General features: G+C 37.4%; 1 protein-coding gene across 2 annotated transcripts in view; it reads right to left on the bottom strand.

The window, feature by feature from the left end:
• The window catches only part of RABEP1 (rabaptin, RAB GTPase binding effector protein 1), a 92,453-nt gene extending 79,743 nt beyond the window's left edge, over positions 1–12,710 (bottom strand). The window contains exons 1-2 of one of the 2 annotated variants that reach the window (XM_023530419.1): positions 12,453–12,677; positions 10,928–11,023 (exon numbers count right to left, since the gene is read on the bottom strand). In XM_023530419.1, coding sequence (XP_023386187.1) covers positions 10,928–11,023; positions 12,453–12,486 — 130 coding nt within the window. In that variant the 5' untranslated portion in view covers positions 12,487–12,677. Of the gene's footprint in view, positions 1–10,927; positions 11,024–12,452 lie in introns of both variants that reach the window. The other variant, XM_011359744.2, reaches the window with a different exon arrangement.
• Positions 12,711–12,948: the final 238 nt, after the last annotated feature.

Genomic DNA, 12,948 nt, shown 5'->3' with positions numbered 1-12,948 from the left:
AAATCAAAAAAATGTGAAATAATCTCGGTGACTTACAAAAAGAAAAATAGTGAAGCAATTAAAGAGGAAATAGTTATGGGAAACAAAGAGTGTCCATATAAGGATGATCCACATGCCTAAACTAGAGAACCCAACAAATGAAACTAAAAAAAGAAAAAAGAAAGAAAACACTACAAGATTTAAATAAATAAATATTCCCAAAAGAAAATCAGAACTGAATCTTCAAGAAAATAATAATAAAAATGTGAGCAAACAGACCCACAAAGGAAAGTAGAATATAAAAGGAACCTGGATCTTGGACATCCTTAAGCAGTTAGTTGGACTGCTTTACTTCTGAACTTACTACGGAAAACTGAACTCTTTACTTGTTTAAAGCCACTAGGGTTGGATTTCCCAGTTGCTCTGAGACAGATGTATTCCTGATACAAAAGAATACATCAAAATTTAAATGTATATAACTTTTACTATGGTACATATATACAATGGAATATTACTCGGCTATAAGAAGAGATGAAATACTGCCATTTATGACAACATGGACTTTGAGATAATCATGCTAAGCAAAATAAGCCAGACAGAAAATGTTGAAAATCACATGATATCACTTATATGTGGGATATAAACCTAAAAGCGACAAATAGCACAAACAGAGCCCAAGGACGTGGACAATAATAGACTAGCGGTTACCAGAGGGTAGAGGAGAAGGGGGAGGGGAGAAATGGGTGGGGTAAAAGGAGTCGCCAAATATGTAGTGACAGAAAGAAATCTTAACTATGGGTGGTAAACACAATGCAATATACATATATGCCTTAATGTTGAATTGTACACTTGAAACTTACTGTATTTCGTTAACCAATGTCACTATAATAAAAAAATTAAATAATTAAAAGTAAATAAATGCACATAACTTTTAGAACTGCTAGAGATTTACTGAGGAAAATATCTGCACAAATATTTAGAGATATGTATCAGGATGTTTACTACAGTATTTTTGTAATAGGAAAAAATGTTTAACTTAAAACATTTACCAAGAATTAAACATATTCTGGGATCCATAGATGGAATTCTATCAGCCATTAAAAATAACTTATTATTTAATAATATACCATGAATATCTCTTCATTCAAGTGGAAACAACATCCTATAAAAGTATAATTTTTATTGAATTTTTAAGATTTTTTTCATATTTTAATACACATATGAAAACATACCAAAATGTTCATGGAAATCATCTTTGGGTGACCATTGTTTTATTCTTCATGCTTTTCTGAATTTTTTTAGTTGTTTGCAAAAGGTAATATAAATTTTATCAAAAATTAATAATTATTTGCAGAAAAAAATTAATGATTTATATACAAGATGTAGAAGACCTAACTTGACAAATGGCTCATATAGAAACAACTTAAGAATTGAAATTATATTGAAAAAAACTGGCCAACTATTTAGAAAAAAAATTAAAAACAAAGAAAGCATATGGATACCTAATTGATTTTGAAATAGGGAAGGTCTTTCAAAGTATCAAAGCACTGTCAAGTTTATTCAAATGAAATTTCAGACTTCTCTATATCATAAATTACCAAAAAGTCAAAATAAGACAAAGAAACTTGGAAAATATCTATAACAAATAAAATACAAAGGCCAGTATCTGTAAAATAGATATTTATAAATTAACAGGAAAATGGCAAGGACATGAAGAAGTAATGCACAAAGAAAGAAAACATATGGCCAATATATTTTGAAAGGCCAATCATACTAAAAATACAACTTAAAACAGCGATAAAATACTGTTTTTCGCCTATGCTACTGGCAAGAAAATTTTTAAGTCTATGTTTAATGTTAACAAGGGTAAGGTGACACTATCAGACGTCGGCATGAAAGAAACGTCAACTAGAACTAGATTTCCGGAAAGCAATTTTGATGGACATATACATGTGAGTGAGTGAGTGAGTGAGTGAGTGAGTGAGTGTGTGTGTGTGTGTGTGTGTGTGTATTATTTATTTATTTCAAAACCTTTATCCAAAACTCTCTAACAAATAATCCTAGATTAATGTCCAAGGATGTCTCCTATAGAGTCTCTTTAATTACTGGCCAGATCTTACAAATAATCAAATACCAGTAATAGGAAAATAATTATTATGATACATTCACAATAATAATTAGACTTAAAACCAATGTTTTCTGAAAAATAACTTACAACACAGGGAAATTTCATATTATGATTAAAATAAAATAAAAATTGGAGAACATAAAACCACATGTTCAATGTGGTCAAACGCTTTAAGTATTTTTATTTGTAGATATAAAACATGACCAGAAATATACTAAAATGATGGCTGGAATTATCATTAAGTCTAGTTTTCATTACACTTTCTTTGTATTTTACGATCAAAGAAGAAACTTGCAGGTTTTGTTTTAATTTTGCCCTTTTTTAACGACTTAAGAGTTAACTAAAAGTGACCTGAGAGATAGTTGGTGGAATAAAAATAATCATGGGAACCTGAAACCTGGATCCTGGACAAAGTACTAAATTTTCATTTCCTCAATTGTGAAATAGGGATAATATAACCTTAAAGAACTTGGAGAATAAAATCACATAATTATATACCTGCTGGAATGGCTAAAATCCAAAACAGGCAACACCAAGTGCTAATGAGGAAGTGGAGCAACAGGAATCCTCATTCATTGTTGGTGGGAATGTGAAACGGTACAGCCACTTTAACGTTTCTTAATATAAGATCCAGCAACCACACTCCTTGGTATTTACCCAAACGAGCTGAAAATTTAACATCCACACAAAAATCTGCATTTTAGGCAGCTTTATTCATAACTGCCAAAACTTGGAAGCGACCATGATGTCCTTCAATAATACATGAATGAATTATTGCATCCATATACAATGGAATATTAATGAGTGCTAAAATGAAATGAGCTATCAAGCCACCAAAAGACATCAAGGAATCTTAAATGCATATTACTAAGTGAAATAAGCCAATCTGAAAAGACTACACACTGTATAATTCCAACTATATGACATTCTGGAAAAGGCAAAACTATGCAGAGAGTAAAACGATCAGGATTTAGGGGGAAAGAAGGTTGAATAAGTGTAACAGGATTTTGACGGCAATGAAACCATTCTGTATAATATTACAATGGTCAATGATTACATTGCATTATATATATGTCCAAACCCAAAAAATGTACAACACCAAAAATGAATCCTAATGTAAACAATGGACTTTGAATAACGATGATGTGTGGGTTCACTAACTGTAACAAATATACCACACTGATGCGGAATGTTGATGGTGGATGGGTCCAACAGGGGAGGGAGTATACAGAAACTATACTTTCTGGTCAATTTTGCTGCGAATCTAAAACTGCTCTAAAACAGTCTATTAATTCTTTTTTAATTATAACTTTATCTGTATCCCCAGTGCCTAGCACAGTGCCTGGCCTATACTAAATACTAAAAGAAAAAACCCACAGCACAGTGCAAGGCATGTAGCATCTTAATAAATTATAGTTGTCATTTTATTATGAATGTGATACAGCGAATTAAAACATAAATTGAGGAAATGATAAAAAGAGTTGAGGATCTTGATCAAAAATGAATGTTTTTTCTGTTCTTTGCACAAATCACATAGATTCTATATCTAGAATACTTTCACCAATTTTAGGTGCACCTTTTTAAGAAGAGCACTAACAAACTACATAGTATTAGAACATCTGGCTAGCCTAGCAGAGGAAGCCAAGAACAATGGTGAGGGTGTAGAACCCTCATATGAGGAACTGCCAAGATGGAAGAAGCTCTTTAAATATCTGAAGGCTTTTTGTATGGAAGAGAAAATAGCCTAATTCTGATTCATTCAAGAGGCCAGGACCAAGCTGTAGGAAAGTGGAAAAGTTATGAATTTGCGAATACAGTTATCACAAAAAGCGGAAGTGTTCTAGAAAAACTAGATTTTCATCTGTTAGGAATAAATGCAAAACGAACTTTCGCAACAGAGATGGATCTAAAGTGTTAACGTCCTTTTTGTTACTCTCTACAGAGGCTTACTAGGTTCACAATGAAATGAAAGTCAGCAGTAGTTTCAGACAGACTCCGCTCTAGAGTAGCTATGAAAGTTCGGGATATAAGATCTAGATGGAAGAGGGGGGGCAGCAGTAGTTTATTTATAGATAATGTAGCCGTTTAGAGAAAGTAGGTAACAATTCGGGATTAGGCAGTAAATATCAAGTTTGTCTTGATTTTTAATAGCCATAACCAAAGGAATGGCAACCCACATCATGTTTTGCTCCCCTAACTCCATCAAATTTCCCAAGATAAGGACCCAATCACATCCTGTACTTATTACTCTAGCAGCCTTTCTCAACCCAGGTTCCATGACAAAATTAAGGCCAAATGCCCAAGATATTCAATGCATAAAAAGAATTAACTACTCTCTTGTGCATCTAGAATGATACTTGTTATATCATCTTACAGATAGCTGGGAAAACAACCCAATTATTTTCTGTGTTCTGTGGTTACAATGAGGAACCCAGGTGAGTATAAACAACCTAATTTACCTGACTGTAATAAAGGTCTCAAAACTAGAGCCTCAATGAGGACAGAAACCTTGTCTGCCTTGTTCATAGTTGATGCTCAAACCACATAAGTTGAATAAATGAATAAAAGAATGAAGGCTACTAAAACCAAACTTGCCACTTTCTACATCCACCCTCCCACTGGTTGCCTAGATTGGTAAACAGCATCAACATCCTCAGAATCTTCGATTTCTCTCTGCTTGCAACCAAAAACAAATGTTCAGCAAGTTGCTATTTTACCACCACAGTATTTCTTACATCTATTATTTCCTTTTCTCCATTCCCACTGACATAAGTTATAACCCCATTATCTCTCTCCTGGACCATAGCAATAGACCAACCGATCACCTTAATTAACCATCTGCCTTATAACCAAACTACCCTCTGTATAATTTCCAGAACAAGCTTCCTATAGCACAGTTTGGACCACATTACTACACATAGGCCTAGCTACATCATCTAGAAAAACCCAAACTCCTTAGCTGGCAGCAAAGCTTTCTATCATTCAGGCTCAACACCTCTTTTTCAAATCTGCCTCTAAACAGAGTACTCAGGATCCCAGGATACCGAATTATTCATACACCTCACCTCACACTGCATATGCTTAGTCCACACCGTGCAGATTCTCCAAGGCTCCATCTCTATCTGTCAAAATGCTACACAACTCTCTAAGCTCTATTCAAATGCCACTTTTTCCAATATAACTTGGGGTGCAGTGAGAGTGGAATGGAAGGAGGATCCTATGTTAACTAAACTTCCTGAATGATATAAAATGTACCTGCTATGTTTTGTCAAATATCGTAAATAGGAAAGAGCTACCACATTATTGTAACTGCATGTTGTCCTCTGACTTTCTTTTAACAAATACCTATAGCTCATATTTATTCTATGGTAAGTACTGTGCTGGGAATACTATTATCAGCCACACAAAATGCCCTTTCCTCATGGAATTTGTCTGTATTTCCCACTAGATTTTAAGCTCCATAAGGAAAAGAACATTGGCTCTGCTACACTGCAAGTCACTTGCACTTCTTTAGCCCTTAGTTTCCTAATCTGTAAAATGAGAGATTAGTAGTCTTTAGGATTCCTTTTAGTGATGTGTCTCTGTACCTACTACTCTCTAAAGGTTACATTCATCTAGAGAACATCAGTTACACCAAAAGTCATTAACAACTGGAATCTGTCTCAAAAAGAATCAAAAGAATGTTAAGTAGATTCAAAACAATCTGATAGGAGAAATAAAAAAAATATTTAGAAAGGACATAACATTAGCAAATTGCTTCAGACTAACAGAGAACTCCTCGATGTCCTCTGTGTGGTCCTAAAGAAGAGAATTAAAACCAGTGGATAGAAATTATAGTAAAAAAAGTTTCTACTTAATTAAAAGATAAACAAAACAATAAAACTAGTCAAAACTAGGAGGTAGTGAGTTCCTTCTCTCCAGAGGCAGTCAAACAGAAATCAGACAACCACTTGGAAGAGGTTCAGGTATCTAATGAGAAAACTGAACAAAGGTACCTTTCTTCATAGTTCTTCCAGTTCTTTTACTTGTAGTAACAGCTTCCTCTGTGATCCAACAGAGGAAAACTATCACCTATGGCTAAGCACCTCCTCAGTCCACATTAGTGTGCCTAAGGTCCACTTCTCCATTAGAACATAAAATTCTTAAAAGCAGAACTACATATCATTCATTTCTATTTCCCTTCCACATTTCCCAGCACAACTCTAAAACACAAAAATAAACAAAATAAATGTTTACTAAATACTCCTATGAAGATTAAACTCGATTTAATGATTATATAAGAGGAACACATCAAATTTCACTGGATAAAATCAGATATGATGTAATAGAGATATTTTAGAAATCAGAACCCTTAAGATTCAAAGACAATTCTGTCTACAAGTAGTCAGGTAAAACATACAAATTAACAGATATTACACAATTGCAGGCTATTGTGTGTTGGGACACTGGTGTGATAAGACTGTGAGTTAAGTGCAGACCTTCTGTTTTGGATCAAGTATCTCTGCAAGTTTAGTGGCTGGGAGAGTGATCAAGTTATAATAAACAAACCAAATACATGGGATTATTGAATAAATGGTATTAAGAAAATTGGTTGTCCATTTGAAATAAAAATAAAGTTATATCCTTATGTCACATCAAAACTAAATTCCAAATGCAGGCACTTCCCCTAGCAAACCAGAAAGCAGCTTTTCAGCAAGTTCTACCAAAATTAACTCTGCCTTTCAGAGGGCCACAACTGTATCTTCTTCACCAAAGGCTGGATCTCAGTTCTGGGAGTGGCTCTTCAAAGATTTGTTCCTTCTTTGGGTGTTCTACATCAGCCCTAGAGGGAGTGACTGCTCCTTATAGCTGATATTCCTGTATTCTTTAGGATTTTTTTCTCTTAGGTAATCTCCTGTTAATAATTCTTTAAATTAAACTTTCCCTGTTTAAATTTAAAAATAAATAAATTCCAGATGGTTTATACGAATGTAAAAGACAAAGCTATAAAATTGTTGAAAATGAGTTTTTGTTATTTTTTTTAAAGAAACATAGGACTTAGGTCTTCCTAAGCAAGATAAGAAATCTAGGTACTGTAAATTTTAACCCATTTCCTATTTGCCCCAAGAATACTCACTGGTAGCACTTGTGGTTGCAGCATTTACTCCAAGATAACGCGTGGATTACCATCCTAACCTTCCCTCCAAAGTTTGCCACAAAATATCTTACATTTATTATTATTATTATATTATTATTATATTATTTTTGCATTGCTCTAGCATATCCATATTGTCGAAACAAATTACATCATTCTATTTATAACATTCTGTTTTTAGTAGTGGCATTTCCATTTACAAAATATAGTAATTGTCGATCACTGAAAATTTCAAATCCTAGAAAACGTAGCATTCCTATACATGATGTTAAATTGATGTTGCACTTTTTTTCCAAAACAGAAGATTAAAAATCGTCAGATCCACATAAAAATTAAAGCTTTCTGCACAAAAGAAAAAATACATATAATCACTAGCTATCTGAGAAATACAAATTAAAAAGCCATCATGTCACCTACTTGCTTAAAAGCCTTCAGCGGCTTCCCCTGTAGCTCTAACGCTAAAGCCCACTCAGGCCAACCCTTACCTACTTCACGTCCTCTCATTCTCTCTACCCAGGCACTCTGACCTTTCTTTAATTCTCATCCTGCTTCTTCCAAAAAAAAAAAAAAAGGGACTCCTGCTCATCCATTAAATCTCAGCTCCAGGACCACTTCCTCAGAAACCTTTCCTGGCCTCCCGAAATAGGTCAAACCCAATTATAGGCATTCATAGCACACCTCTCCCCATTGCTCAGGTCAAAAACCCTTGAGTGACCCTTGACTCCTTTCTCTCACATCCCATATCTAATCCAAATCCTGTCAGCCATACCTTCAAAATACAACCTCTACCAATATACTCTTTGTCCAAGCCTCATCATCTTTCCTGGATTAATGCTTCCCTTGCCTCCCTTTATTGCCAATTTAGCAGTCAGAATGATCTTTTAAAACATAGGTCAGATTACATCACTTCTCTGCTCAAAACCTTTTCAATGGTTCCTCACAGTAAAAGCCAATATTTACAATTTTTGGCTACAATGTAGGGCCCAACAAGATCTGCCCCTACTCCACTACATTTCACCTCATATCATACTACTCTCCTCTCCCTCCCCTCTCCCACCTATCCCCTGACCCCTGTAATTTCATTCTAGCCACAATGACCTCCATGTTATTCCTTAAACATGCCAGATACATTCCTTCCTTAAAGCATTTGCAAAAACTGATCCCTATCTGGAACGCTCTTTCTCCAAATATCCTCATAGCTAACTCCCCCATCTCCTTCAAGTCTTTGCCCTAGTGTCATCTCCTCAATAAGGCTATTTTGACCACTAATTAAAACCAGCCTAGCCCCTCTTCAACGTACCCTGCTCTATTTTTTTTCCACAGCACTTATCACCTAACAATCTCTATGATTTGCTTATGTTTGTTGTTTAATATCTGTTTCTCTCACACTACAGCAGGGTTATTTATTATCTTTGTTGCCCACTGACATATTCCAAATACCCAGAAGTGTACCTGGAAAGTAATACACACTCATATTTGTGGAATAAGTAGTTCTATACTTGTCTGAAGGATGATCTAATTAATTGCCACCTGATTCACTACCAAGGAATGAGACTAGGTTTGGTTTTGTTCATTACTGTTATTTTCTAGAGCCTAGCATAAGGCTTGCCATAGAATGGAACCATTTGTTAACTGAAGAATATCATTTTTTTAATCCGTTAGAAGATACAAGTTTAAAACAACTGACATTATCAAGAGCTTGTAAGAGTGCAGAGGAAATCCACCCTCTCATATACTGTTGGAGGTATGTAAATTGATACTTTTTTTGAGAGTAAACTAGCAATAGCTATTAAAATTTAAACCACTCAGAGCTCATGCCCTTTTAATTCAATAGTCTTACAGAAGTAAAAGCGAGAGTACCTGAAAAATATGTAAAAGGATGTCTATTCCAGCACTGCTTATAAAACAATGAAAAAAAATCCAAAGCAATCTATTCGTCCATCAACAGAGAACTAAGCAAATAAATCATGCAAGGTATATGCATGTAATGGAATACTCTTTAAAAAGAATGAAGATGTATAACACTAAAGTGAAAAGTAGTACATGATCTAGTAATTATACCAGAGGTCCCTGGCAACAGATGGCCTGAATTTGAATCCTGACTCCCCGTCACTTCTTAGCTGTAGAACTCTAGGCACTTTTAACTTCTCTAGGCTTCAAGTTCCTCACCAGTAAAATAGAAATAACAATAATGTTACAATAGTACCCACTTTACTGACACAATGATTTCCTAAGACAATGCATGCAGTGCTTATAGCACATTACATGGCCACATAACCATTCACATGTATATAATAATTATAGCTAACATTTATTAAGTGAAATAGAGAAGTTGCAGGCCTATGCAGACCCATTTCAGGAATGGGAAAAGGTAGTATGTTTGTGTAACTACAGAAAAAAGTAAAGAAGGACAGAAAACTTAATAGTGGTTAAGTTTTATTTTCTCCCACTCAAATATGGGAGAAAATATACTTAATATACATACTTTTTTAATAGAGGGACTTCTAGACAGTGTTTTTAAACAAAAAATAAAGTAAAATCTGACCAAATGTTTCTAAGATATAGTTTAACTTAGATTTTAAAATATTAAAATTTGAATTTTCAAGGTAAAATGGAATAACTGGCTGAAATTTGCTACTAAAATTACTTTAATTCTAAACAAGTAAACTAAGATGCACCATCAAAAAAATAACTTTTTCAAAACTTTACAAAATGAGAAAAAAATTATTACATTTTATCATGTCCATTATGCACGAAATCAATTTTCTTAACCTAACACATCTCCATGAAAAACAAAGATATGTCAAAAAAGAAAACAATGTCAAGGTTAGGTTGACTGGTGAAAAGGGGGAAGGGATTAAGCTGTACAAATTACCAGATATAAACACAGTTACAGGGATGCAAAGTACAACATAGAGAATATAGTCAATAATATTGTAACAACTATGCATGGTGTCAGATGGGTACTAGACTTATCAGGGTAATCACTTCGTAACTTACATAAATGTCTAAGCGCTATGTTGGATATTTGAAACTAATATAATTTTGTATGTCAACTGTAATTGAAAAATTAAAAAATTAATTTAAAACAACAATGTCAACATAAAACATAAAAAGCAACTGCTTTAAATGGGATAAAAGCAAAATTTTTAAAAACCTAAGCAGTTATCTTTTATTGTCAATTTGACTCAAAAGAATTCTGCAATAGTTTAAAATCAGCAGGGCTTGGAAATTCCAGTATACTTAAAGCTAAAGTATTAAGAACTTATATTTTCAGCCAAAGACAAAAATTAAATCCCTACAGTGAACTTCTAAGGCACTGACACAAAGTTCTAAATATAACGAATTCTCCTTTTGTAAACAGTAGCTGTGGCTACTCATTTACTACACTAATTGAAAATAAATACTGCAATTTATGTAAACTGAATCTCATCCTAGAAGTCACAAGATTTGAAAAATAGGGAATAAGCCTGTACTAAGAATAGCAAGAATACAAAATTTCCTAAAGCTCATTTTTCCCAGCCTCTTTCAAGTGCTTAGTCACTTCTGCCTATCTACAAGGAAGACCATTTCACATCTTGAAAGAGGCAGGGGATTTTGATTCCAGACTGCCATGTCACCTGAGCTGTCCTAGACGTGTTTCCATGCAATTCAAGAGAAGGTAGCAGCCAGCTAAGCATACCTACCACTCCAGATCAGAACCAGAAGCCACTGGAGCTCTCTGTATTCTGCCTCTGTCTGCAGGAACAAAGAGGAGTTTGTGGAAAAAGCAAGTTTTCTTCCTGACACCAAATGCAAAAGGTGAGAATTAAAATGTAGCCTGAAAAAATGCCAGTTTCTGCTGACAGCCAACCAAAAATGCCTCCCTTCTCTTCTGCTGAAAGAGAAACAGCAAGCAGATTCTTATACAACTCCAGATGAGAGTAGTGGAAGTCTCTCCTCAGGCAACTTACAAAACCTAAAACTAGAGGCTAACAGGCTTTGAAGCATACTTCCAAGAAAGCAGCTGGCCTTAAAATCTGATAACATTGTTTCAGGATCCCCAAAAGCAAGAACAAAGAGTAAGGTTTACTTGAAAGGTTATTTTAAGAGACAACCCAAGGCAAAGGCAAGTTTTTAAGTGCCTACTATATGCCCAGTACCATGTCCCAACATTCCATTCGCACTTAAAGATCATAAGCACACACGCTGATTACAGAAATACACCTGAAAGAACTTTCTCAACTAAATACGGTAGGGCCCTGCCAAAGATCAAGCACATTCTTTCCAAACATAACTCCAGGTAGTAAAACCACTGGAAGGATGCGGTCAATCTCTGAAGAGCTTAGTATATACGCTTCCCAGAAGGTCATGAAGGACTAACCAACTTAGCCTATTTAGGACTGGGCTCTTTTTCCTTCCAAGAATATAAGTGCTATAAAAGACATGATTCCTCCACTTCAGCATTCTCAAACACCATTCTCTTCATTATTCCCAAATACACTCATAATAATACTAATCAGTTTACATACATACATGTTGCCATCTTACAGATAAAATATAAATACATGAATTAACTTATTTTCATGAATGAGAATACTGAAGTTCAAAGAGGCTAAAACACTTGCCCAGAGCTTGTTAGTAAAGGATCCAGTAAAGGTCCTTTACGCTCCCAGGCCCCAGTACTACCATGAAAGCACACTGCCTCTCAAGGAACGCTAGTAAATCCTGTTACTGATTCCAACTAGTTTTGTCACAAAACTGGGTGCAAAGCGCTCTGTAGCATGGATGGGGTGGGGGGAGGGGATGTAGAAGAGATACAGAGGTGGAGGGCACACCGCCACTATCCAAGCAATTTTTTTTCCCTTAGCTAAAATAGCACATGTTCCCTATTTCCATCCTCCCCACCCGCAGAACCCACGTGCTAGTCTCACCGCTACCCACGGCAGCTCCCCAGCTTCAGCCAGGTCCCCCGCAGTCTCCCCATGCCCTTCCCTCCGCCTCTGGCCACCGCTGCCGCCCGCGCCTCCCGCCCCCTCCCCAGCGACGGCCGCCCAGGCCCCCGCATCACCCTCGCGTGCAGCAGGCTCTGGAACCCGCGCGCTCCCGCCTCCGCCCGGCGGGGTCACCCTTGGGGCCTGCGCGCGCCCTTCCCGCCGCCCAGAAGTTCCCCCCGCGACGCCGGCGCCGGGAAGGCCGCGCCCGCCGCGCCTGCCATGGTGGGCGCCTCACCGTCAGGCTGAGAAGCCGGGCCCGGCTGCGCCATGGCCAGGCGGCAGGCCTTGGAGAGCGGGGATGGGCGGGGAAGCGGCGTCCCGGGCTCCCGCGGGCTCAGCTGGCGGAGGAGGCGTCGACCGAGCCGCCGCCGCCGCCGCCCAGAGAGGAACCGCTAAGGCTGGAGCCGCCGGCGCCGCCACAGCCGCGGGCAGAGACGGACCCGAGCGCCGACCTCCGCCTCCTCATCCTGACAGCGGGAAATAAGCGGTGCGCAGGCGCAGGGGGATGGGGCGGCACGTGACGTCGCCCTGAGGACAGGGGCGGGGCTTCGCGGGAGGACCGGGCGCGGACGGGTGGGGAGGCTCAGGACTCCCCCGAGCCGGCTGCCGGAGCGCGGGAGGAGGCGAATAGGGGAGGAGGGAGAGAGTAGAGGGGAGTGGTGCGGGGACGGCGGCGGGAAAGGCCCGGCACGTCCAGTCCTCCGCCTCAGCACAGTGGCAAAGAAAAAATA

The sequence above is a fragment of the Pteropus vampyrus genome, unplaced genomic scaffold, assembly GCF_000151845.1.
Source record: "Pteropus vampyrus isolate Shadow unplaced genomic scaffold, Pvam_2.0 Scaffold50, whole genome shotgun sequence".
NCBI classification, from domain to species: Eukaryota; Metazoa; Chordata; class Mammalia; order Chiroptera; family Pteropodidae; genus Pteropus; species Pteropus vampyrus.
Note: the sequence above shows the minus strand (reverse complement) of the source record. Positions and strands in the feature narration are given on the sequence as shown.